The sequence below is a fragment of the Plecotus auritus genome (genome assembly GCF_963455305.1).
Source record: "Plecotus auritus genome assembly, chromosome: 6".
Taxonomy (NCBI): domain Eukaryota; kingdom Metazoa; phylum Chordata; class Mammalia; order Chiroptera; family Vespertilionidae; genus Plecotus; species Plecotus auritus.
Genome location: NC_137773.1, coordinates 23,405,810 through 23,433,315, shown reverse-complemented (window position 1 = coordinate 23,433,315; position 27,506 = coordinate 23,405,810). Strand labels below are relative to the sequence as shown.

At 46.6% G+C, this 27,506-nt stretch overlaps 2 protein-coding genes across 8 annotated transcripts in view; one reads left to right on the top strand and one right to left on the bottom strand.

Moving 5' to 3' along the window:
- The window catches only part of FBXO38 (F-box protein 38), a 58,179-nt gene extending 52,194 nt beyond the window's left edge, over positions 1-5,985 (top strand). For all 5 annotated transcript variants that reach the window (XM_080675273.1, XM_080675272.1, XM_080675270.1 and 2 more), the window contains 5 exons: positions 397-563; positions 1,795-1,940; positions 2,563-2,666; positions 3,149-3,262; positions 5,146-5,985. In XM_080675273.1, the coding sequence (XP_080531399.1) occupies positions 397-563; positions 1,795-1,940; positions 2,563-2,666; positions 3,149-3,262; positions 5,146-5,324 (710 nt within the window). In that variant the 3' untranslated portion in view covers positions 5,325-5,985. The remainder of the gene's footprint in view (positions 1-396; positions 564-1,794; positions 1,941-2,562; positions 2,667-3,148; positions 3,263-5,145) is intronic.
- An 11,145-nt stretch (positions 5,986-17,130) lies between these two features.
- HTR4 (5-hydroxytryptamine receptor 4) overlaps positions 17,131-27,506 on the bottom strand; it is a 147,815-nt gene continuing 137,439 nt past the window's right edge. For 2 of the 3 annotated variants that reach the window (XM_080674016.1, XM_080674017.1), the window contains exons 7-8: positions 24,211-24,286; positions 17,131-17,591 (exon numbers count right to left, since the gene is read on the bottom strand). In XM_080674016.1, coding sequence (XP_080530142.1) covers positions 24,226-24,286 — 61 coding nt within the window. In that variant the 3' untranslated portion in view covers positions 17,131-17,591; positions 24,211-24,225. The remainder of the gene's footprint in view (positions 17,592-24,210; positions 24,287-27,506) is intronic. The other variant, XM_080674018.1, reaches the window with a different exon arrangement.

The following is a 27,506-nucleotide window of genomic DNA, read 5'->3' as shown; positions in this document are numbered from 1 at the left end:
CATAATATTTTGGAATTTAATAATTCCATCATTCATTCTTTTCCATAAATGTTTCCTGAATAATTCCTGTGTTTATGCAACTCATTCTATGGGTCTTAAGATTCCTTGCCAGTAAACTCTTAGATAGAAATAGGTACCTTAACATCCCTCTAGCATATATATGGGTGACCACCTTCTTTTAAACAGGATGGAATTACATTTTCAAATTATTGTGATAACTGTCAGTTGTACTTTGTGACATTACGTGACCTTTGTTAAAGATGTTTATTACATCTGTGGTATTTTATGCTAAGGAAGTTGGGCCAGTCCTCCAAAGATGATGCCCAGTAGGCCAGACATTGCTCTATTACTTTGCATAAATTATTTGTAGAGCTTACCATTGTTTTCATTTTGTAGCTACCAGGTGCAGGGTGCTGAAACATTTAAAAGTAGAAAATGCACCACTTGTAAACCGATTTGACTATGCACAATGCAAGAAACTGAACATGGATCAGGTACTAGACCAGATTCTACGGATGCCTCCTGAGAGAAACCGCATCATATACCTACGCCCAATGCAGCAGGTACCAAGCTCGGCCCTTTCTGATGACACATGTATTGCAGTGATATTTTTCTTAGTCTTCAGCTTTTGTGGATTTGGCATGTTCATATGCTCAACCCACAGAGATGGTTCTTTAGATTCTACAGAGTTCTTTTAACCTAGCTAGAAGACTGCCGATCTTCTCTCAGGCTTCTCTGCTAGATTTCTGTGGATTTTTAGCAAGTTCTATGATGAGGGCAGTTATTACTCAACACGACTGTTTTCAGACTGCCTGATTCAAATCCTGGTTCACTGACTTGTAGCTGATTACTTAACTTCTGTCTTAGTTATATTTGTAAAAGTAAAATAAAAACCTAATTCTTGTGATGGTTAATTCAGACGTGTGAAGTGCTGAGTAGTTGCTGGCATGTAGTAGCAATCATTATTTTCATTATTATGAAGAGTAAGCTTTTTATTGTACCTATATATGAAATTATAGATGTTAGCTGAACCTATCATATCATAATATTCATAAACCAAGCCCAACATGCTGTGTGCCTGAAATTTATACAGTGATGTGTGTCAATTATTTCTCAATAAAACAAAAAATAAAGTGAACATTGTATGTAAGACTGTGCTCAATGCCTAAAGAAAGCTGAAAGGAATCATTAGTCAGTGTCAGAGTGTGGCCCCAGAAGAGATATTTGAACAAACAAACCTCTTGTTGAGAGTCTCTAATATTCCGGGCCTGAAAAAGACACTTCCCTGAAGTCTTTCTGAGACGGAGGTAGGCGTGAATATCACTAAGATGGCAGATGGGATTTCGTAAGGAGAGGTGAGGAAGAGGCATTCCGTGAGAAGGAAGCAGTGTGAACACAGGCTGCGAGGGGGCAGGCAGCTGGAATAGGCCACAGCCAGATTGAATAGGACATCTGGTACTGCACACTCAGTCTATGATGCAATCAGTACTTGAGCCTGTGAAGGACATATTCAGATGTGGGTTCCTGGGATCAGTTATCTAATCTGGATTCTCTGATTAATAGGCATTTATTTAACAGAGAAATGTAAGTTGCTGAGCTTGCAAGACAGAAGAATTTGCTAAGCATCACCCCCAGCATGGCAAGCTATGTTCAGGGCTGAATGTGATACTTGATTTTCAAATCAGCCAGAGATTTTAAAATGTAGGTCCCAGGAAAGATTGTCCAAGCTCTAGGAGATAGAGTTCTAAGGAATTCTGTTCCTGGACCCACAGCTCGCTCTGCTCTCTTCCGTAGGTGGACACACTGACGTTGGAGCAAAAGCTATTTAGTGGCCCCTACCCCTACCACATCTGTATTATCCATGAGTTCAGTAACCCTCCCAATGTGCGGAACAAGGTGCGCATTCGCAGCTGGATGGACACCATAGCAAACATCAATCAGTAAGTAACCCGTGGCCCCCAGCCTCTTCAGTCATTCCTGTTGCGAGGGAGGGCCATGGGAACAAGTCCTAGTTATTCTTTATTTTAAATGATCTCATGGGGCTTTTTAGGCGCTGAAGCATGAAATGTAATGTGAGAAACTGAGTGAATGAGGACTTAATTTAGAAAGCATACATGTGTATCTGCCGTTTTTTATTTTCAAATGTAAAAAAATTCCAAGAACAGACTGTACATGAATATTTGACTTCATTTCTTTAACCCTAGGGCATGGAAAAAGAGGTCAGATTAAAAATCTTAAAATTGATGTTTTACATCATCAGAAAATTAGACTTTTTAGGCATTTGATATATAAACATTAAGTACCACACACAACTATTTGATTAGAGAGTGGTTTCTTTACCTGATATGATTTTGAAGATAGTAAAGAAAGTTTTTCTGACCTGACTAGATATGTATTCTCTAGTTTGAGTGTACCCTTCTTCCGTTAGGTATTTAATATTTAATTTTTGAGATGTTCATTAGAATCTAGGCCTGGCACAATTTTGACAGTTCCTTTCTACCCCACATCTCAACATTATTTCCTGTTTTATAATTTTTGTTTGATTTTTCTTGTTGCCTCCAGAGAGCTCATTAAGTATGAATTCTTCCCCGAAGCCACACGAACTGAAGATGACTTGAAGAAGTACCCCAAGTACCCCTGGGGCCGAGATATCTATACTTTAGAAGGTGAGCAGTTAAATGGTTGGGAAGCTAAAGAGCTGTTAACTAACTGCATGGAGAGACATGCCTTAGGGAAGATGGGAATGGGAGCCTTACAGTTAGGCAGAATGATGGGGGCTTTGAATGTCGGCAGGTAGCAGGAACCAGGTAAAAGTCTGAGTCTTTGCCATCCCTAAAGTAATCAGAAACTGTGTGGAAACAAAGAGTAGAAGAAAATTGAAACTTGCTACAGTTTGAGAATTGGAAGTGACTTGAGGGCATCTGTTTCAACTTCCTTATTTTATACATATCGAGAGAAAAATACTGAGGCTTAATGAAAGCACAGGGTGAGCAAGATCCCATGACCAAGTTGGAGCAAAACCAGAACTGGTCCAATGCGTTTTCAGCCAGGAGGGACAGAAGCACATTCACGTTCTGCCTACAGAACGCTGCGTGCTGCCCTGTCGTGGCCTCCGCAGCAGTAGCACTGTTCATCTGTCTCCTTTCAGGGGTTGTGGATGGCGCTCCGTATTCCATGATTTCTGACTTCCCCTGGTTGAGATCACTACGGGCAGCAGAACCCAACAGCTTCGCCAGATATGATTTCGAAGATGATGAAGAAAGTAATTATGACCTGACTTGATTTGTGTTTGCTGGTTTGAGCGTGTCCTGCCGTGTTAGATACTTATAGATTGAGAGTTGGGAGCAGTGTGGCTGTTGAATCACTTTCCATATAAATGTTTTCATCTGTGTTCTGTTATTGCTTGGTTCTCTCCCAGCAATAAATAATCTTACTAGGGATCTCTGAAGGTTGGTGGGAAGGATTCCTTCAGACAGATTTTTCTACCTAGATTTTTTTATTACCTGTTTATAACATTGTTACTCCTTATTGTCAACTATATTGTTTCAAATGTGTTCCCATCACCCTATCTGCTACTTATGAGCAGCTCTTTGTTAGATAGCATGTAGGAACTTAGGATTTAGACTGGTGGCCCGGTGCATGAAATTCGTGCATGGGGGGGGGGGTGTCCCTAGCCTGGCCTGCACCCTCTCCAATCTGGGACCCCTCGGGGGATGTCTGACTGCTGGTTTGGGCCTGATCCAACAGTTATCGGGCCTAAACCAACAGTCGGACATTCCTCTTGCAATCCGGGACTGCTGGCTCCTAACCGCTCACCTGCCTGCCGCCTGCTCGCCCCCACTGCCTCCCCCATCCCCCCCTCCCAGTTGGCCTGATCACCCCCAACTGTCCCCCCTGCCAGCCTGATCACCCCCAACTGCCCCACCCCCCCGTCAGCCTGATCACCCCCACTGCCCTCCCCTCCTGGCCTAATTGCCCCTAACCACCTCTGTCTCGGCCCTGCCACCATGGCTTTGTCTGGAAGGACGTCCGGAAGGTCTCCGGTATAATTAGCATATTACCCTTTTATTAGTATAGATAGAGGCCTGGTGCATAGGTGGGGGCCGGATGGTCTGCCCTGAAGGGGGTCCCAGATCAGGGTGGGGTCCCTTGGGGGGCGGGGCCAGCCTGGGCAAGGGGCTGATGGCCATTTGCAGGGTGGCCACACCCTCATTGGGGTGAGGGTCCCTGCTTGGTGGTGTAGCCAGCCTGGGCAAGGGGCTGATGGTCGTTTGCAGGTTGGCTCTGCCCCCATTGGGGTGAGGGTCCCCGCTGGGGTCGTGGCCGGACTGGGCGAGGGGCTGAGGGCTGTTTGCAGGCTGGCCACACCCCCATTGGGGTGAGGGTCCCTGCTCGGGGGCATAGCCAGCCTGCGTGAGGAGCTGATGGCCATTTGCAGGCTGGCCATGCCCCCATCAGGGTGAGGGTCCCCGCTGGGGTCGTGGCCGGCCTGGGTGAGGGGTTGAGGGCCGTTTGCAAGTTGGCTATGCCCCCATTGGGGTGAGGGTCCCCGCTGGGGTCGTGGTCAGCCTGGGAGAGGGGTTGAGAGCTGTTTTCAGGCTGGACACACCCCCTTCAGGGTGGGGTTCCCTGCTGGGGGCGTGGCCAGCCTGGGCGTGGGGCTGAGGGCCATTTGGGGGTGGTTTGCAAGCTGGCCAAGCCCCCAGCTTTGTCCCGAAGGTCTCTGGAAGGTCTCCTGGTCTAATTAGCACATTACTCTTTTATTAGTATAGATGGAGATGTTCAAGAAGGGCAAGAGGGGCTTGAAGGACATTTGGAATGAAGTCCTAGTTGTTAGCACACTAGAATATCTACTTGCAGGATGTTTTCAAAAACTAATTGATGAGTAAATGGGTTTTAAAGCTCCATGTACATCTGTGACTGACTTAGTCTCTCTGGGGCATTTCCACCCCGGCCTTTAATCATGTGTGCTGTCTTAGCATCAAATGGGGCATGTAACTAAACTGACGGGGACCCAGTCCATGAGCTGTACCTTTCTCAATGGCAGTGCATGGCCGTATAGAGGCACATCTCATGGACCAGCTTAATCGAGCGGCTTTCCAAATGCATCTGATAATGTTTCCCCTTTTCTTTCTAATTTTCAAGGCACCATCTATGCTCCTCGCAGGAAAGGGCAGCTGTCAGCAGACATCTGTATGGAGACAATCGGAGAAGAAATTTCAGAGATGCGTCAGATGAAGAAGGGGGTGTTTCAGCGAGTGGTGGCAATTTTTATCCACTACTGTGATGTCAATGGAGAGCCGGTCGAAGATGATTACATTTGACTGGTCCCTCCTATTTCCCTGCTATTCTGGCAGAGCCAGGGGCCGTGCAGCTGCCAGAGAGGCCCCGGGGACTCGGGACTGCGGCTCGGTGTGTTACAGGAAATGCATAAGGAACACTGAAGTTGTATACAAAGATTTGTACATAAGGAGCTATACAAAGACACTTCCTGAGTACCAACTTTATATCATATGTTTATACAGCTTAATTTAAAAGTTCATTTTAATGAAGGCAGATCATTGGAAGGAGTTCATTTTCTTGACTTAGTTTATAAAGTCACTGGCTGAGCCTCCATTTACTGTATTCTTCATAATCACTGTCACCCCTTAAATCTGTGCCTTTTCTTCTCGAGCGAAGCAGTTTGAGTAAATCTGTTGAAGAGTCTTTGTGTCTGGTGTGCTTTTTTTGTGTTACTATTAAGCTGAAACCCTATAGTCAGAGGTGGCTACACATTTCTGTACAAAATTGTGGTTCTTTTTTTCTTGGTATTATAGTTGCCATATTTCTTAAAATCAAGTAAAAAGACTCATGAGTTTATAAAACAACTGAGTTTGGAGAGAGAAATGGAAAAGTTTCCAAAGCATTTCTAGTTATTTATTTCCACATTCAATTGTGTACATGCTTTATCTTGAATATAAAAATAAAAGTTTACTAAAAACTTTTTCTTGCCTTGGACCTGACTCCCTCTTTGTCAAGAAGAATAGCAAATACCATGCAGAGAAGGAATGTGCTTTAAACTGAAGGTCTGGGGAGACATCTTAGAAACTTTTCACGTAGTCATGTACTGCATAACGATGTTTCAGTCCCAGCGAGCCACGTGCGCACTGGTGGTCCCATAAGGTTATGATGGAGTTAAAACATTCCTGTCCCCTGCTGATGTCAGCCATCTAGTAAAATCTTAGCCCAACACGTTACCGCAGTGTAAGCCCCGACTACAGAGGCATCCATCTCAAAGATGGCTAAACGGGATGAGGTCTAGGAGCCAGGCCACATCCCCCCTCTGAAGTGCCTTTGTTTTTGAGATCTTGGTTGAGCAGTAACTGACCATTTAGGCTACTTGATTTTTGTCTTCCACACTATATTCCTGATCTTACAGTTTAAATTCACCAATAGAGAATGAGCCCTCGAAACCCTGGGCCCCCACCCTCAAGCCCAATTAAAGCAGAACCCCAGCCCCGTGCTTTTTCCACCCTTGGACTTGCCATGTGGCCCCAAGTGTCCTGTGTAATTTCCAGGTCTTGTGATAAACCTCATCTTCAAGTTCACCTGATGGTTATTTCTGAGGGCCCTCTTGCAACCAAGAACCACAAGGGCCGGTCCAACCACAACACTGGTTACTGATAGGCTGAAACCTGCACAAAACAAATATGTGTCGCGATGCTGGTGTAAACAGCCCTGGGTTGCCCGTCTAGGAAAATGTAGTCCTTACAGTTGCAGTGGTAGGCTGTACCGCCTGGATTTGTGTAAGTGCACTCTGATGTTTGCACAGTGACAAGGGCCAGATGATGCATTTCTCAGAACATAAGCCCCTCAGTAAGTGGTGCGTGAGTGGAATATGTAATTACGGTCTATGAAATAGTGCACTGGGGGAGCGGGCCTAAGCCGTCAGTTGGACTTCCGTAGTGCTGCCACAGAGGCAGGAGAGGCCCCCACCACCTCCACTGCGCTCATTAGCCAGCCGTGAGCCCGGCTTCTGGCTGAGCAGTGCTCCTCCTGTGGGAGCGCACTGACCACCAGGGGGCAGCTCCTGCCTTAAGTGGGATTGGGCCAAAACAGGCTCTCCGACATCCCCCGAGGGGTCCCGGATTGCGAAAAGGCTCAGGCCAGGCCAAGGGACCCCACCGGTGCATGATCAGCAGGCCGGGGAGGGTAGGAGATTGGCCAGCCAGGGAGGGACCGCGGGAGGGCTCCAGGGTTATCCAGTCCTTGCTCAGTCCTGATTGGCCAGACTCCAGCAGCAAGCTAACCTACTGGTTGGAGCATCTGCCCTCTGGTGGTCAGTGCACGTCACAGCAAACGGTTGAGCGGCCTTAGCATATTACGCTTTGGTTGAACCGCTGACCGGTTGACCAGACACTTAGCATATTAGGTTTTTATTATATAGGATGAGGGGTAAGGTCTCTGAGAGCTTATGTAGTCCAACACCCTCATTTACAGGAGATAACTGAAGGCCAGGGAGGGAAAAGCTCGCCAATGGTCAGGAACTGGGTAAGGCCAGGTAACACAAAAATCTAAGTGGCTGATTCCCAGGCCTGCCTCTTTCTCATTAATGTCCACAGAAATGGAGGGTGCCAGCAAGTTTTCCTAACACTAAATAGTGTGAATGATAATCAGTGTCTTTCTGCCAAGTCTTTTCCAGGGCTTTTAAAATGCTTCCTATTACATTAAGAAGAATGTTAGGCACTGCATTCAGTCATCTCTTTAGTACCTTAGTGATCACTAAAAGACTGGAAAAAATATAGAACATTCTAGACACTTCAAAATAATACAAAACCCCAACCTTCATTTTAAGATTAAATCCAAACCTCATTTTTCACTGTCCCCAAATAATCTAACTCAGCAATTTTCAACTTTTCTCATCTTATGGAACACAACCAGTTAATAATGTAGATTGTGTAATCAAAGAAAACACAATAATTTCAAGAGAAACATCAAAAGTGCTTTATTCAAAGTAATGTCCATCGCTAGCTACACATTTCCCCCATCTTTCAGGTAATTTGTGGATACCATCCCAATAGAACTTTTCTTGTTTTGAGGCAAACCATTCAGAGACCCAATTTTCCACTTCTTCGTACGTTTTGAAGTGCTGCTCAGAAAGTGTGTGTGCCATCAGTCAGAACAAGTGGTAATCTGGAGCAAGTTCTGGTGAATACAGTGGGTGGGTTAATACTTCTCAGGCAAGATCTTTTAACGTGTCTTTAACTGGTTTTGAAGTGTGTGATGGTGGGTTATCATGAAGCAAAATTACTTTGCTGTGTCTTCTGGCACATTCTGGCTGTTTTACAATCAAAGTGTGGTTCAAATGGATTATTTGTAGTCAGCAGCGATCAGTATTAATAGTTTCACCTGGTTTTAGAAGCTCATAATACACCATACCTTCCTGATCCCACCAAACGCAGAGCATTGTCTTCTTTCTGAAGTGATTTGGCCTTGCAGTGGATGTTGATGGTTGACCTGGATCAACCCATGATTTTGTGCATTTGGGATTCTCAAAATAAATCCACTTTTCATCGCCAGTCACAATTCGTGCCATTGAAGCAACATTTTACTGATGACTTTTCGGTTTTCCATTTGTCTTTCGTTCATGATGTGGCACCCATTTCCTTCCTTTAAAGTCTTTCCAATTGCTTGTAAACGATCAGAAATTGTTTGCTGAGCAACGTTTAATCTTTCTGCAAGTTGTTTTTGAGTTTGACACGAATCTTCATCCAATAATGCTTGTAATTGTGTCAAACTTTTTCGGTTGACCTGGACGTTCTTTGTCTTTCACATAAAAATCATCACTTTTAAAGTGTTTAAACCAGCATTCACAAGTATCTTGAGATGAAGCATGTTCACCATAAGCTTCCCAAAGTATTCAGCAGCATTTTTCTTCAAAACAAAGTAATGAACTAAAACTTCCCACAAATACTCTTTTTTTTGGCACGAAATTTGACATTTTTAAGTGTAAAAATATCTATGATGTTAACACCTTCAGAAAATTTGACATATGAATTTTTGAAGCTTGTTGTCAATACAACAAAATAGCATACATATCAAATCGCATATATATCAACATATGTGTAACTCCATCTATTGAAAAAAATCCGCATTATTAACCGGTACACCCAAATTCTGTGGCATACCAAAAAAAATATATTTTTGCAGATCTGACTAAAAAAAGGTATACTTTGGGTTCATTCACACGGGACAGCTATTGTTGTGTTGGCTCTTGCCATTTTTTTTTAACTTGACAATTTAAGGGAAAAGAGGTCTGAGACCCTGACTAAATAGTCAGATATTCCAAGTTTTTAAAAAATATTTTTATGTTTTTATTTCAGAGAGAGGAAGGGAGAGAGACAGAGATAGAAATATCAATGATAAGAGAATCATTGATCAGCTGCCCTTTGCACGCCACTGGGGATCGGCCCGCAACCCGGGCATGTGCCCAGACAGGGAATCAAGCATGACCTCCTGGTTCTTGGGTCACTGCTCAACCACTGTGTGAAAATCGCGGATCCAACTAATGCTCAGACGAGCCACCAGAGGTCGCTGCGTTCTAACTTTTGTTGATCAGTCTCACTTAATGCACTGTTAGAACAAGTACAGCAGGGGGCGCAGAAGTCATTCTACAACTGCCCACACTGGACCAACTAAAAACACGGAATTTGGAAGATGCATACTATAGAAGGCTTTAGGTAGATGTCTATGGAATGAATGGCTAGATAGTGATCCCAACAGCAGGATCAGCGCACTTGTTCTGTTGAGAGCCAGATAGTAAATATTTTTATCTCAGTTGTGACAACTGCTCAACTCAGCTCTTGTGGTGTGAAAGCAGCCCTAGAGGATCCATCAACAAATGGGTGCGGCTGTGTTACAACAAAACTTTATTTATGGACACAAATTTGAACGGCACATAATTTTCACATGTCACAAAATACTTTTTGATTTGTTTCCAACCACTTACAAAAAGTGAAAGCCATCTTTCGTTTACAGACTGGAGGGTTTGCCGAGATCAGAGAACCAAAGTCATCCTGCATCCTTCAAGGATGTGGAGCTGGCACATTTTTAAAAAGCTTTAGGGAATGTTTCATGGATGGATTCATGAATTAATGCGAATGTTAGAGAAAGAATCGGGTTTCTCTCACAGTGCGGCCAGGTGCGTGCGTCCTAATAATCTCTCTAAATAAGAGCAGGTACCCCAGTTCTTACAGGGACTCCGCATTTGGATTCAGAAGGCCTAGGTTCAGATTCTGACACCCTTAACTGACTGCTGGGTGCCTTGGAGATGGCCACAAGCCTGACTCTGGAGCCTCAGTGTCCTCACCTGTAAATGGTTAACAGTGAATAGGTAAGATGCCCACTGCACAGGGCAGTCACGAGGTCCGAGAGCTGTCAGCACACTGGAAAGTATGATGGGAGAAGGTAGTATCGCTCCATGGTCACCCCCTTTATTAGAAAGGTTTTCTGTTTGTCTAGTCTTTCCATAACCTTCGGTTCCTTTGACCATACACCAGGATGGTAGGAAGCAGAGAGAACTGGTGAGGCCATTAACAGGAAATGATGATACTACGAAAGCATGTTTAAAAGCATTTACCAAGTGCTTTCTATACATCCTCATACTAACACTTCAAAATATGTCTGGCCATTATGGCCTCTCCTTTACTGTTGGGGAAATTAGGATTGAGCGGGTTAAAAAACTGACTCAAAAACACAAATCTAGGAAGCGGTGGAAGCAGGAGGTGGCAGTATCACTCCAAAGCCTGTGCAACTTGAGCAAATTGTCCCAGCCCCTCAAAGGGAGGGAGGAGGCCCGGGAGCCATATAAGGGCCGCCCCAGAGTTGCTGCTGCCTCTTAAACTTGAAACCACCCCAGCTGACCTGCATATGGTTAGCACAGGCCCACAAAGAGGGGGCGGCTGATCTCCTGATGCCTCCCATGCCCTTTCAGACACGGGGTACAGCTACAACATGAACGACAACACTGCAAGCTACACGTCTATCCCATAGAGCTCACACACGGCAGCGAAAGAGAATGAAGGTTCACGTGTTGATGTGAAATGATGTGGGAGGTGTACTGTTGAAAAAGGCCATTTGCAGAGTATTTAATACCGTCTCATCTTATTTCTGTAGAAGAACAAAACAAAACCTTACACATTTATGTGTACATTTCTACACGTGTAAGTACGCTGACACATTCTTGAATGATATAAGCCAGGCAGTAAGAGCAATTACTTCTTGGAGTCAAAGGGTATTTTATTGTATTTCTATTATTAGAAATTTTTGTAATGAGAATGGACTGCAGAAATACATTATGTGTATAACCCATCATTTACATAGCCCCCAAATATAGAATTGGCATATTTAGAAATTAATAAATTTAAAGTAGAGGAGGAAGGAAACACTGTTAGACTGGAGTGACCTGCAGTCTTGATTTCTGTCCCATATATGCTCTGTGTCCTTAGGCAAATCACTTTTCCTGCAAAGTCTGTTTCCTCTTCTATAAAATAAAGTCAATCATCTACCCACCCAGGCTGCTGTGAGAGGCGCGGAGATCTTGGGTAGGTACGCAGAAACCCCTGAGTGCCTGTGATACCGCTGTAATTAGCTGGTTAATGGGAAAGCAGAAAGGGAAGGCCGGGCATTCTAGGCATGTCATCTGGGCAGCTTCAACCAGGAAGCTGCAATTTCACACTCCCCAGGGAACCACCGATCCATTCCCCAAAGATCAGTGGGGGAAGGGGCCCAACCAAGGGGAGATAGACGCATGGTCAGTGAAGTTGGGGTGACTAGAAAAGGTGCCTGTCAGTCAAACCTGGGGACAGAGATCATTAGCCAGATTGGGTGGCTGCTACACACCCTCAAAAATTTGGGAATATATAATCCCCTAAACAAAGGAGGTTGTTCTCTTGCACTTGCCCAGATGGCCCATGGCCATGTGGGCCCCATACATATGGACTAATGGACTGCAGCTGGGAACACAAACTGATCCGGCCTAGTGCTGAATTGGACCATTCCATGCTGGACACTGGCTTTGATCTTAGCTCTGCTGAAGCCCCAGCGACACGTCTTCCTTGGTGGGGTAAAGGGAAATGGGACCTTGGAAACTCAGGAGTTTGATTCCACAGAAATAAACCTTTCTACCGTATCTCCTCCTACCATGCGAGTCTCAAAATTCTTTTTCTCGGGATACCCCAAGCCACAGGTGGGGGCGAGAACCCCTTCCCATGGGTAACACCTGCAGTGCGAGCTGATGGGACCAATGCGAGCAGGTCCACCAGGTGTGCAGGTCCAGCTACAAATGTGGGACGTCAAAGTGCCTCGCCCTGGCGGTCAGCAGCCCCAGTGATGGTCTGAAACACACACGACTGATGCTCTCCCTTGGCTCACACATCTGATTCTTGGGATTTGTTGCTGGTTATCCCTGACTTCAGGCTCCTGAAAAGGCTGAGAAAGATCAGTGCGGAAGGGCCTCTCCCGCTGATCAGTCATTATCTGTCTCCCTCCATTGTTTAAAGACGGAGACTGAGGCTCAGAGAGCAGAAGGGTGCAGGGGAAAGCAACAGAGCAAGTGAGAAGCCGTTTCCCACTGGAGCAGGCATGGCCCAGGTGGCCTCCAGGTGCCAAGCTGCTGCAGAAGGAAATGGTTAGGCAACAAGAGATGAGGGAGGCGGCCACCTCCGCCTGTTCGCTGCTCTCTCCCAGCATCGGGGCTGATGTGAACGTGGAATAAATTGATCCCCACAATGAGCAGTGTTGCACATGTTGCAGGCTGGGGGCTCGAGCATCAGACTGCCTGCCGTCCCATTCGCGTCCACACTTCCCAGGTCTGTTTCCCTCAGCTGAGGTTTGCTCGTCTGTGATGCATCAGCTGAGGTTTGCTTGTCTGTGAAGCAGGGGCGCTTCTGGTGCTCATCTTAGAGGGATTTCATGGGGCTTGAATGGGATAATCCACGTAAAGCACTTACCACAGTGCCTAGCAGAAAGGAGCTCATTGATTGTCGGCTTCCCTCTCTATGGCTACATTATTATTTTTATTATTAACCAAGAAATATTCTCGGTGAGCCAAGAAAGGGGAGAGGGAAAGGAGAAACCTAATCTAAATCAAATATAACAGTAGTTAAAAAGAAAAGTTTAACTTCCCCTGTATGTTTCCAAAACTGTTTACTGTAGCTTGCAATCACTTCACATTAACTCATAAAGTTTGGAAGTTCATCTCTGGTACCTTCTCTTTCAGCCCTTCCTTGCTTAAAGGGCCCTTCCTCAGAGGTGGGGGGCCCTAACAGCTCTCAGACACTCGCTCGTCATCCTTTTAAACACAAAAGCCGTGGGCAAGCTGAGGGGTGGCTTCTCATCAGAACGTCCTAACCTTGTTTTATTGTCATTTAGCTCCATGGCTGCTTTCTACGTATGGCAAGTAATACTGGCTTTCTGTTTGGGGTACCGATATAATGTTTCTTCCTAAAATAAATTTATGTAACTGAATTGATTTAAATAAAGATATTACGTAAATAACAGTGCTGGCAGGATACACATTTGCTGAAGCACGTGGGAACACGCACGGCACTCCTCCCAGCTCCGAGGTCTGCTCCGTTTTGGGACAAGACAAGCGAGGCAAGCGCAGAACGTGACACGATGTCCCAAACTCGGGCCTCAGACGCACCCCAATTTGCTGAAATTCAAACCAAATACTCAGCCTCGGTGTTCTAGACTGGACGGAAGAGAGGCCGCACACGATGGCTAGAAGAGGTCAATGCATTCGCCTTTTTCCCTCTAGACCAGCTGCCACAGGAAGGACTTGGACCAGAGAAGAGCCGAGTCATAGAGAGAGAGACTACACCAAAGAGGAACGGGTGGGAAGACAGCACAGCACCAGGGAGACATGACTGCTCTTCTGAAGACAATATTAGAGGCAATTTAGTTACAGCCTCTCTGGGTCCCTCCCCGAAGCCCACCCCCACCCGCAACCACACAGCAGTTTTCTCAGGAAAGGGCAAGTTAGCAGCATGAAGAGGACCGGTTGGTGAGATGAGGTGAAATCTCAGGAAGAATGGGTTTTTCTACAAACGCATCCCTGGGTGTCGGTTGAAGTTGGTTTTTATCTCTTTTGCTTTCTAGCTGCTGATCCTGAGCTGGTGGGGGGTGGGGGGTGGGCTGCAGAGCCTCTGCCTGGACAGCCCTGCAGGCTGGAGGTCAGCTTGAGGAGCAGCACAGGTGGACCCCTTTCTCCCAGGCATCGGGCAGTCTGGCTGCAGCATCCATCACCCAGGGGTTGTCAAGGCCAATCCCCTCCTCGCGGAGCATCGCTTCTTGATGGTGCAGGCTGCCTGGGAAATGGTGACCTCCTCAGAGAAGAGGGCAAGATGCAGGCCTCCTCCGCCCTTGGATGTGCCCTAAGTCTCCTCCTTCCATGCACATGCTCTATGACCCGATTCCCAGGAGCAGAGAGTGGAGTAATGCCAGGCTAGCAGCTGTCCGGACAGAACAAGTCTGGTCCTGTCCTGGGAACCACCAGTGTGGGCCTTTGGTCCAAAGAGACAATAAAGTTTGCTTATGAGTCTACCTCTGCAAAGGAGACCATCTTCTTGGCAATGACAAGGCCCCTATACCCACAATTGCTGTTCTTTTCCTGGTCAGGGGTATACATGACCTCTACAGACACCAATTATAGACTGGATCACAGAAGTGTATCCAGAGTGTCCAGAAGCTATGGACCAGTGACATAGTAAGAACTCATTTCCCGCCTATATTGTAATCTGTGGATCCCTGTTGCATCCAGGTTGCCCTTTAAGATGGTAGATCTGCCACTGAGAAATAATATCTATATATATAAAAGCCTAAGTGACTGAATGACCAAATGACCAGTCGCTATGACACACACTGACCACCAGGGGGCAGACACTTACTGCAGAAGCTGCCCCATGGTGGTCAGTGCACTCACAATGGGAATGCCACTCAGCTGACCGACCCATCCCGGCGGCCCACCAGCCTGGTGGCAGCCACTCCCTCCCTCAGTAGTCCTGCAGGTCCAATCTCCAGAGAACAGGCCAGGCACCAATGGACCAGCGCCACTGGCACGATCCCGACAGCGCTGCCAGCCTCCTGGAAGTTGGCCTCGGGCACTGCGGCCACTTCTCCTCCCTAGACTCTCCACAAGGAAGAAACAACATAAAAGCAGCTGTCAGGTGGCTCCCAACAACCAGCGCGAACGTCAGCAGGGCGGATCTGGATCCTGGGCCAGCAAGGGACCCATCGTGTCCCGCTCACCCTCCCTCTCCCTTAGGACAGGTGCTGATCAGGACTGACTGGGCATGAGCTCGCAGGAGGTGCAGCAGGGCCGGGGTGAGCAGGAGTGGCGGGCGGCATTGGACTGCCAGTTTCAGCCCAATCCCCGCAGGCCATGCCGGGGGACCCCACCTGTGCACGAATTCGTGCTCGGGGCCTCTAGTGTTACATAAATAAATATGCTTGCTAAGCTCCTGGGAAAAGAAGCGTTTCGCAGGGAAGAAATCCAATTGTATCTATGTATCTGTGTGTGCACATATGCATTGAATAGTAGATCCTACTGACTTCAGGGTGTTAAACCAGCTCCTCGAATCACTAGACCTATTCCTCCTCACCGGGAGCTGCTTCTTGTGAGCGCCGTCTTAGTCTTTCCCTAAGAAGTTCTTTGCGAATCAAGGAGAGCAGAAACCACATTCAGAGAGCACGTGGAGAACTATGGACCCCCAATTTCACTCATCTCTGCCTTTACCATAAAAAAAAGTGAAGAAAGGAAAGCAACTATGAGGAGGCTTATTAATCCTCAGCATGGGGAGGGTCCCATTGGTGGGTGACCAACTAGCCCAGTTTGCCGGTTACTAAAGGGTTTCTTGGGATGTGGGACTTTCAGTGCTAAAACCAGAGTGGCTGGTCACCCTAGTCCTATGTGGAGTCTGACCATCCTTCTTACCATTTCTGGGACAGAGAGATAAGGGAGAGGTAATGGATTCTGCCCTCATGGATGAAATAGGGGATAAGAAGGCAATGTGGCTTCTGAGATCACTCAGGAAAGAACGAAGGATAAACAGACCAAGCGGAAGGTCAAGGGGAGCTGGTGAGGTTAGAAAGGGCTGGCGCATCTTTGCCTTGTGGGGTGTGATCACATACGCACCCCACCGTCACCCACATTGTCTGTTCAATGGGCTCCTATAAGGACCAACAAGCAATCCTTTCGATAGGGTTTTTATCAGCAACCAACAGAAACGCAACTGAGTCTCAACCTGGTGGCATAATTCACCCCAAGATAAAATAATTCGGAGGTAACTTTGACATCAGGGAAGCTTCTACGTAGGAGCTTGGAGAAGGGGAGATGCTGGTAAAAGATGTAGAAAAGCGGTAGCGCAGGAGCTTCACAGGCAGGGGTCCATGAGGCTTCCTAGAAAGCAAGTTGGTCTGGGGCTCTGTCTTCGCCAAAAGAGCCAATTGCCCTGACAGACCAGGCACTGACTCAGCACAGGGCCCCGAAAGCCATTCAACTGATTACAGCAACTGAGTGTTGTTCCCCAAATAGGAGTGGCAGGACCATTCTCAATTGATGTTCTGGGTAAAGGTGCAGGCCCTTTCGCACTGCCATGGAAGGGAAGTGAATCAGGATTCATCCCAAATGACTCCAAGCCAGTCTGCCAAGGAGAGAATGTCACCTTTAAACAGATGTGCACATCAGACCAGCTCTAAGTAGAGCTGGTAATAGATCTGAAACCAAATCCTAAGCAGAGTTCCCAGAGTCTATACCCCCCAAAATATGACAAGGAAAAAATGCTCATGTCTATAAACCAAAATGTACTGATACTTCTCTTGTTAGCACTCCACTTCGGTGCTTTTGGACGAACCTCTTGGCATTGCTATCCACCTAATTTTGTTAAAAGAGCCTTGATGAACTCATCCACCAAAGCATGTCCAGAAGCAGATGGCCAGAATGGAGAGAAAACTGGAGCTGTTGAGTGTAGGAAGAATTAAAAGGGTGAGTGGGTGGCAGATCACTGTCTCCTAACAGCTAAGGGTTCTTAAGAGGAAAAGGTGGCCAACTGCATGGCCCCATTGGAACAGTGACAGAGTCGAGAGCCAACAAAGGAAAGAACTTCCTTTAATTAGAGCTTCCCTACAGCAGAAGTAACTGCATTAGGAGGTAGTGAGCTCCCGTCCCTGGGGTGTGCAAGCAGAGATCGACCAACTTCCAGGGACGCTGTGAAGGATGCTACTCCTGCGTTGGGTGGGAGGCTGGATCTGATGATGCTTGAAGTCCCTTCTCAACTCTGTGATCCTCCACGCTCTGGCCTCAGGTCCTGTCCAACATGGACGGTCCTCTATGACCTTCCCTGGGCCCTGGGCCCACTTTCTCATACCTCACTGGTGGTGATGAGGGTCAGGAGAGGTGCCAGGGTGTCCTGTTCATGCAGACACAAATGGGAATGAATGGCTTAGCTGTGAGCCATGTCCTCAATCAGAAGCATGATTCCAGGGATTCTGGGTCAGTGTGTATGGGCAGTTTCTCGAGTTCCTGGTGATGCTCACTGTGCAGAACTGTGTACCTAGGGAGGAAGGAAAGCAAGCATGAGAACTCAATAGGCCTCTTTCAAATGCACCTAGGAGAGCACTCCCACCAATCCTCATTTCCTTTCTACTGCTCGCTTCTGAGAGCATGCTGTCTGCGGGGGGCTGCATACGAGGCAAGGGTATTTCCTCAAAATAAGGTCCAAAGAATGCATCCACACTGCTCATTTTAAAGGTGAGGGACCGAAGGCCTTAGGAGAATAGCAGGTCCAGGGTTACTCAGACACTGAGTGGCAGAGCTGGGACTAGGTCCCAGATTCTTTCCTCCCTGCAAAGCCTGGGGCTCCCGTGTTACTCACCAAAATGGACCCTATGTACCACCTCAAGCTCCACCCGCACATCTCTGCCAGGGACTGTTCCGGATTCAGCAACATCGAAGTGCTGACTGAGATCCTAAACCCCTCAGAGCCTGAAAGACAATGTCACTGTATTTGTTCCTTTCGGGGACAGTTGGAAGAGCACATCCATTAGATGAATCAAACAGCAAGTTGACGCCAAGCATCGCAGTGAAATTGACTTATTGACAAGTGTTTATTATTTTTCTGCAATATCATATGGTTGCACTCAATATGTTAATTGCATTTAAATCTATTTCAATTGCATGCAAGTCTTGTCACCAGTAACCCAGATTCCAGCATCTGGCAGTCATTTGAGTTTGGGAGCACCATCCCCACTCACTTTCCTGAGACCTATGTCAAACCCATTCAGTAACACACACACACACACACACACACACACACACACACACACACACACACACCAGTTTGTTATTTGGCATTATATGTTGACAATCAACTTGATGGTTTATCATGAGTTACATTAATGCTTTGCTTTGAATTATATTGATGGCTTGTGTGTACCAGGGACTGTGCCCTCTGTACTAAGCCCTCTCCATGCATTACCTTCTATTTAATCTCACAGAAGCCCTATGAGATAGTATGATGTTCATTTTTAAGTTAAGCAAAATGACACAGCTTCAGTGACTCTCCCAAGGGCATACTGGTAATATGTGAAGATACAGCCCATCGAACCTGGTCTGTCTGGCGCAGCACCCATATGCTCACCTGGTTCTCGCATCGCCCATGGACCAGTGTGAATTTAGAACAGGGAGTCTCAACAGGAGCACCGAACAGGCATTTTTGGTTGTCATGGCAGGACATCTAGTGGGTAGAGACCAGGGATGCTGCCAAATATTGTCCAATACACAGTGCAGTCTTCCAGAACAAAGACTTATCTGGCCCAAAATGTCAGCAGTGCCAAGACTAAGAAACCTTGATATAGACCGAGTTCCCAAACCAGGCTCTATCAGTTACCATCTTTGAGATGTTCAGCAAGTTCTTTAACCTCCCTCCTCTGTAACTGAGGGTGCTGGTGCCTGCATCATAGCGCCGGCATCAGGATTAAAGAATGCAATGAATGAAAGCAGCAGCACAGGGCCTGGCACCGAGTAGAATTTCAATACACTAAAACCAAAATTATTCTCCTTCTCATTCAGTTATGAGAATATAAGAATGATGATAATAATATATGCATAGCAGTTTATTATTTCAAAATATTTTCTCCTTTATTTCCTTGATAGGTAAAATCTAAAAGGACTCAAGATATGAAAGACTACCAGATATGGTCTTTCTCCCTGATCAAAGTCCCAAGCCCTTGTTTGGCAAGCAGGCATGTTAAAGCAGAACTAATTGGTTTTTCCATACATAACTGCTGCAGGCAGGTCAAGGCCTGCCATTATTGGGAGGAGAGAGTGAGGCTCAGGGCAGTTGACGAAGTACTTAAGAATTACGGTGAGTGAGTGGCAGAGCCTGGCCAGGAGCACAGGCAGACTCCTGCCCATTGCTCTTACCCCTGAGCAGCATTGTTAATGACTTAAGTCCAGGTGTTCAAAAAAGGGCTTAGAACCTAACACCCCATGAAATGGGACTGCACTCCTGAGGTACAGGGATATCCTGAAGTGAATACTTGTGCAGGAGAAACTTTAGTGATAATAATGAGAACTACACAGCTCAATTTATTGAGAAGTGAGGATGTGTGTTGGTAATAGTTTTAGTAATTACATGTATGATTTCGTTTATATCATTCATTTTTCACAACCCTAAGTGCTAGCTACTATACTTAGATCTACTTTACCGATAGAAAAACTGAGGCTCAGAGTGGTTAAGCAATTAATGTTAGGTCACAGTCTCCATGATGCCCACACACTTCATCTCAAAACACACTCCTGAACCTGGCCAATAAGTCAACTTCAGCGGCAATCAATGGCACTCTCTCCTTCACTGTGTTCACATAAAGAGAGTGTCCTAGTTGGGGAACCAAACTGATACTTCTGATCGTATAAGTTGTGCTGCCACGGAATACAGCACACCTCGACAGCAGCCGTTCACACACCTCTCGGAGGGCTCTGTTTTTCCTGTGCTAAAGAGCGGGTTGTTCAGGAGTAACTAGAAAAGAGGTGTGGGACTGGAGTGGGTATTCCGAGTGGAGGTTCTCTTTATCCTGCTGCAGTTGACTGGGGGTGAGCAGACAAACACGTTTTCTAGTTGCAACTTTTGGGTGGGTCCTGTCACCATGGTATGCCAAGGGATACACACAGAATGGAGGAACTCGTCTGAGATTTCCTTGGCAGGACTCGGGTAGAGGGCCTTGTGTCTCAAACAGAGTGTGGCCTGCAGAGGCATTCCCTGGGCTGGGGTAGTCCCCATTCTTTATGACATGGATATATTTTTAATTTGGTATTTTCACTTTGACAGTAAATCAATAATTTGAGTGGATTTGGGACCATCTGGATGGGCCACCTTACGCAGTCATATTGCCTTGTGAATTCAGGTCGCCTTTGCATTCGGGGCCCCCCTGATGTTGCAGTGACAGTGGCTAGCTTTATATGCAGCATCTCTCTAACTGGGGTGGATGAATCCCAAATGGTCTGTGGGCACATTCATGGGGATCTACGCATCCCTGATTTGAGATATTGGGGCAAAGAAAGCACACACGAGCAGCGGGCAAACAGAATGGCATTCAAATCCTGACCCTACCTTTTACTAGTTGTGTGACCTGGTCAAGTAGATTAGTTCCAGGGGACATCATACCTTTGTTGTGATCATAAAATGAACATCTTTAAGGGACTTAGCAAAGGGGAGGCTACGTAGTGAGAGCAGGAATCATTACTGTTGAGGAAGCCAAGGCTCAGGACGCGTGACTTCCTCAGGGTTGAATGGTTAAGTACAAAGGCTCTGAAGGCAGAATGCCTGGGTCAGCGTCCTGACTCTAGCATTGACTAGCTCTGTGATTATTTCCAATGTCATGGGCATTACAGGAGATTATGCCCATAAAATGCTTATTTGAATAGTGCCTGCCAACAAGTACATACTCCATTAATGTTAACTAATACTACAGCTATTTAATGATCCAGGTAAGACTCAAACCCAGTACTTCATTGATGATTCAGTGCAGGACTCCACTCCTTCGTAGTTGATCCAATGTTTGTTCACTTAGCAATTGATCATGAAGCTGACAGAAACCTTCAAGACGGCTGTAGAGATAAAGACGTAGCCTCCGCAGGAGGCTGTCATCTACTCAGTGTGGCAAACGTCTTCTGGCTCTGTCTGGGGTCTGATCTTACTTGCAGTCTTGTAGCTGCACTGGTGGGTGCAGACCCTAGAGGTGAGGGTGTACCTGGACAGTGTCAGGTCCAGATGAAAACTCTCTGCTGTTTCCCAAGCAACACCAAGGCAGGAGGCAGCTTCCCTCTTTGCATTAATTTACTCAAACATGACGGGAACCACGTTAGGTTTGGTGATTACCTGAGTCTACAATTCATTCACTGAGCAAGCAGCATCACACTTCGAGCAGCCTGCATGCGGTAATTAGTGGCATAATAATCGCCCCTCTGCTGCCCCGTCGGGCATTATAAGGAAATGGTTAGGCTTTATTTCATATCACACCCTTACAGCAGTGCTCACACGGGGGCTCTTGCAAGGAGATTTTTAATTATTAAAATATAAGGCACAGGGGTTTAAAGAGACTCAACCCTAAGGAAGAGTTTCATGGAAGCTGGAGCCCCATCACCTGGACACGAGGATCTCACACTATTTTCTGGATGTTCAGGGAGGAATGAGACTTTCAAATCCTAGACATGTATGCATTCAGCCACTCACTTATTTATCTAAAACTGTGTTTTGAGTGCCTACCACAGTCCAGGCATGTGCCGTGCCCTGGCGCTATCAGGGCAGCGAGAAAAATCTACGCCCATCCCTGTCCTCAGGGACCTCACAGTGGAGTGCGGGAGACTCACAGTTAGATGCCAAGCACAGCCAGGAGAAGTGTTAGGAAGGAGTGGCATTCGGTGATGCTATGAGAGAATTCACGGGGTGATGAGGCCAAGGTGAATGTGTCAGGGTTCTGTGACCAAGGAAGTGATGGAGATGAAAACCGAGGGATGGGTAAAGGTTAAGCAGGCAAAGGGGAGGAAGATGCCAACATGTGCCAAGGCCCCCTGTTGTGGGGGCAGAGGGTACAGTGAGAGCAGAACAAGGTGGTGCAGGTCAAGCTGAGAATTAAGACTCGGGAGACTGAGTCATGCTAAAGATTGTTGTGCTCATCCTAAGAGCAGCAGAAAGCAGGCCAAGGTTGTACATAGAGTGAGCTCATGAGGACTTTATTTCGGAAAGAACATTCTAGCTGCAGTGTGTGGAATAGACTGGAATGAGGTTGGAGTGGGAGCCCAAGAGGTGTATTAGTTTCCTATTGCTGCTGTAACAAATTATTGCATGCCACAGGTGATTTTCAAGGTGTCCAGAGATGTTGGTGGCTCAGAGATGTAAGATGGTAGTGGTGGAGGTGTCGAGAAGTAGTCAGATTTAGGATATGTCTGGAAGGTAGAGTTGATGGGACCGTTGATGCATTGGACATGAGCCAATGAGGGCACTGGAGGCATGGCATGGGTTGACAAAGGTGGAGGCAGGAACGAGCGCCGAGGGGCATGCTTTGTTTGAGGCATGGGCAATGTTCTGAGACTGTACCCTACATGGCGGGACGCTCATGGTGAGATGAGTGCCCTTATAAAAGAGGAAGAGCAATCAGAGCGTTTGCACTCTCCCAACCCCCCATCCCCACCCTCATGTGAGGATGCAACGAGAGGGTGTCTGTCTGCAAGAACGGAAGAACATTCTCACCCGGAACTGAATGTACTGGCACCTCGGTCTTGGACTTCCCAGCCTCTGAAGCTGAGAAGTATCTGTTGTGTGAGCTCCCCAGTCTATGCTGTTTTATTATAGCAGCCCACGCCGACGGATATAGGAGGTCTCAAGGAATCAAAGAAAGGATGTGTACGAAGGGACAAGAAACACAGTTTAACTTGTGGAGATGTGACTTTCTGCCCTGAGCTATTAATTTAGGAAAATCTGAGTCATCAAGAGAAACCGAACCAACCATGTGTGTGGATGTGTTTCTGTGAATCATTCACCAGCAACCCTTCATTTATCCAGAGACCTGCACCGAGACGTGTTTTGTTTGTTTGCTCTTCATGAAGGTCTCTGAGTCTCAGCGTGGTTGCCACAATGGTGTGGACTTTTCCTGTTGCCTTCCTCAGTGTCTCACTCAGAAGATTGAAACTCAGTTTGCACCTAGCTGTAGAGAGCTTGCTTCTTCCACACACAGCAGGGCGGAGACTGGAAACTGGGAGATAACGATGCAAGTGATAAACAGAGCGATTACAGGAACAGATGACAGCCCACACGGGCAAGGGGAAGAGAAACAGAAGAAAGGCAACCGACATCAGCACAGCAAACCAACAGGGGCCATTCAGTGCAAAGGAGATTTCACACACGCAACGACCTTACCGTCCTGCAGGATAACTAATGATAGACACTCAAAATAACAACTTTGAACAAAGTTACTCAAAGTCAGATTTGACATTGGGGGAATCCGACTCGGGTCTGTAGTTCAGTTAACAGTCTCAGATAAATGCTAATTTCCCAGCTTTGACAAACCTCCATGGTTATGTAAATGCTGGCGTCGGAGGGAGTTGTGTGAATAGTACCCAGGAGCTCCCTGTACTATCTCTGTGCTATTCTCCTACAGATATAAACCTGTTTCAAAAGAAAAGGTTTAAAAAATGTTTAAAACTTAAAAAAAAAAAAAAAAAACACAAAACCACACACCAGGGTTTAACTCAGTCATTTGTTTGAAAAAGGTAAAGGAATTCACCACTGACAGCCAATGAGATGCGGAATGAACGGGAGCCCGGATAACCCAGGGGAGAGAACCCGTGGGCCCCGGATGACACCGCTGACCTCAGCCCCGTCGGAGGACTTGGGAACGCTGTGCTCCCAGCGCAGGGAGGGAGCCCAAAGCAAAATGAAAGACTGATGGATGCGCAATAAAATAAAGCCCCCCAAGCATCTAAATTTTAGCCTTCAGATCAATAGCAATCACAGGGCGGAAGGACCTGTGGGCTGGGGATGTTTCTGTGATGCGATGTGCCCATGGGACCAAGGTTGTCCAGTGAGGACAGGGGGATATGCAGTATCCAAGGACATTTTGTAGGAAGAAGTGAGTGGTCAGACAGACAGACTCACAACACAGTGACAGACTTACAGAGCACGCTCAGAGCTAGACAGGAACTGGTCTACTGCAGAAGAGCAGGAGGAAGCTGGAGACAGGGGAGCAGCCACTTTGAGTTGTAACAGAAAACAGCCACAGGCGAGGGAGAGCCGGAGAGAAGTGGGAAAGAGAAAAGATAGAAAACACAGAGGTTAGTGGACAGAGGTTAGTGGACAGGTGACCCGAGCCTGCGTGAGCGTAATAGCAGCCTCAACGTGCCTTTACGGGAAGGGGAGGCGGGGCGCCTAATTATTGCACAACATGGTTATGTCACACCACACGCCTAAACAGTACTTTTATCGCTAGCGTGTCACTTGAATCTCACAGCCACCTGGGAAGCTCACAGAGCAGGTTGCTGCCTTCATTTACCAAGAAAGGAAACGGCACAGAGAGGGAAGTTACCAGCCAGTGGGCAAGCAGTTACCTTTCGTGGTGTCGTGGCCGAGATGTATACAGAAAGCCGCCTCCGGCCCCTCTTCCTCCTCCTCCTCGCTAGCCAGGCCCCATCCCACCTTCCTTACATAAATCATCCCATAGATACTCCCATTTATAATGTATATGCCCACAGAATATTCATGTCCACCTTGTTGGGTAGCTACGATGAACCTCCACTTTCTGCTGAGGAACCTGAGGCTGAGATGCAATGTGACCGAGGAAATCTTGGGGAAAAGAAAAGCTATCTCCGGACCCCAGGGCCCTAGAGTCTGCGCACACACCTTCAATCTCTGAGCATCAGGATTCGCAGAGCTTCCCTTCTCAAAGCCTGAGCTTCCCGTGACCCCACCCCCTGGGCAGATTCTGGGCCAGGCAAGCAGCGAGGCTCTTTCCTTCTTGGACTCTGGGTCCCATTCCAAGAAAGAAGAACCATCCATGCCCCCATCAAGTTTCCCAGAGGTTCCCCAGATCCTTGTATTAGGAAACCCCATCCAAATGTCCCCTTCACACCAGGGCTCCAGGTTCTAAAACGCTTGCCTAGCTCTGCCAACTTCTTCCCTCATCAAAACATCCAGTTCCACTTCCGATGAGGCAAGAGGCCAGGCACAAAGCCAGGGCCCTGGAATTAGGATTTTTAAGGGGAATTTGATCCAGTCAATTCACCATAAGGTTAAAGGCACTGACCACACTCTCTTCTCCAGCTCACCTCCTAGGAAAAGGCCCATGTTGAAGAACCTTGGAAGTATAATCGGGTGTGTGTGGCCACTTCCCCCATGCAGCCGTCTCTGACCCCCTCAGTGTGACACCCCCTTTCCCTCTTTTGCACAAACATAGCACCTTCTGCTTCTATAATTTATTGGTCAATATAAGCAGCCTATGACAGCCCTTGATGTAGCTTGTTAAAGGCAACCCGTGTGTGCATATAAATAGCATGTTCGCAGATAAATTACAAGCCTCTTGGGGGTAGAAACCATGACTTACGCATCTAGCCCAGTTAGGTATTTTACTGACAATCATGGTGGTTGAGAGTCAAACGCCCAGATTCTAACCATGGCTTCATTACTTGGTAGCCCCTCCCCATGCCCTTCCCCATGTCCCTCCAGATGCCCGGCTTTCCTCATCTTGCACATAAAAATAACAACAGTGGCTCTCTGAGCGAGTTAGGGTGAGTGGCGAGTGAGGCAAGGCATCCCCACCACATGCTCAGCGCGCCTGGCATGTGCTCATTAAATATTAGCTGGTACAACTCTTAAGTTCATTATGCAATTAAAGTGACTCGGACCCCCAACCTTTTCTTCCTTTAACTGGTCCTCTGTAGTCCTTCATTCATCCGATGACACGCCCTGGAATCTATACTTCGCTAACCAAGCTAAGGGCTACCATCGGAACACTCTGTATATTCAGTGGAAATCTCCAATTTCAGCAATTCATATGCTGCCATGAAAATTTAAGGAAAAAAAAAAACCTCAGAAATGTCCAGTGGGTTATAAATGAGTTAAAGATTTGAATCTCTGGGGGCCTGTTTGCATGACAGGCTTTCCCTGCTGTGCAGGAGGTGCCAGAACCATGCCTTCCCTCTGGGTCTTCCACACAATTCAGTGGTTTCGAGTATTCATGTGGGGCTGGGATTACAAATGGGATAATACAGTTGTAAACTATTAAATATATTACATACATAATAACGAATACTTGGTATACATATATATGTGTGTGTATACAGATACACACACATATATGCATACACAATCACACAAATGCTACTTATTAGGCCTTAATAATTATTTAATGACAAGATTAACTACTCTTGCATATTTATTTATATATTTCCTCTCAGATGCAAGTAACAATGTTGTTTTTCTTGGACCTACCCTTAAGGAGTCTAGTTTGAGAGTGCAACATGTAGGCAAGTTACAAACCTGTCTCAAAGTAGTGAGCAAATTCTGGCAACAAACAAACAAAATGTTTCCTCATGAAAATTTCAGAAGACAGAATTCTTACAAACATGTTTTTGCACTGCACTACACTTAAAAATGGGGGATGTGATTAATGGTACTCATTGAAGTAATGGTAAGATGAAATTTAAAATACTAATGTAAAATAAAAAGTGGATTTTCGAAAAATTTTAAATTTATAGTAAAGATTTTGTCGACCGCCCTCCTGACCATGCCAACCTCGCTGAATGGACAGTATGGTTTTCCTGTGACCTCCGGCTGCTTGCGCTTTCACTGACCGAACTGAGCATGTAAAACTACACCCGGGGGAGCTACACACAGACACTGTTCCTTACATTTGTATTGTATTGCAGACCAAGATTACAAAGCCCACTGGCACTGATTATTGTACTTTTTACTCACCACAACCCCCTGAGGTTGGTATTGTGTAGGTTTGAATGGGAAAGAAGTCACACCCCTTAGCCTGCCCAGGCAATGTAGAGGCCTTTATGTCATCACACGAGACCATGCTAACTGGGCAGCCTTCCCTTTAAGTTCCCTCATGTTCAGTGCAGGCAGGGCCGTGGCCTGGCAGCTGGGTCAGAGCTGGGGCAGGTCAGACACCCAGGAAGCAGCACAATGAGGCCGCCTTGGCTGTTGTTTGATGGTGATGTGGTTAGCTAACTGCCCGGCAGCAGGTGCTAGGAAAACACAATGCTGAGAAGACAGGGCTTGGGGGCAGAAGAGGGAGGAGGCCAGGCAGAGAGCTTGAACCCTAGCATAAAAGCTCCCTGGCTTCTCTGATTAGCTCCACCTTCGTTACTCTTGGAAGAACTCTTCACTACTTAAAAGCATCTGACCCACAAATATTGAGTTAACACCTTAAAATCACTAGCCGGAGGCTCAGAAGAGAAGACTACATCT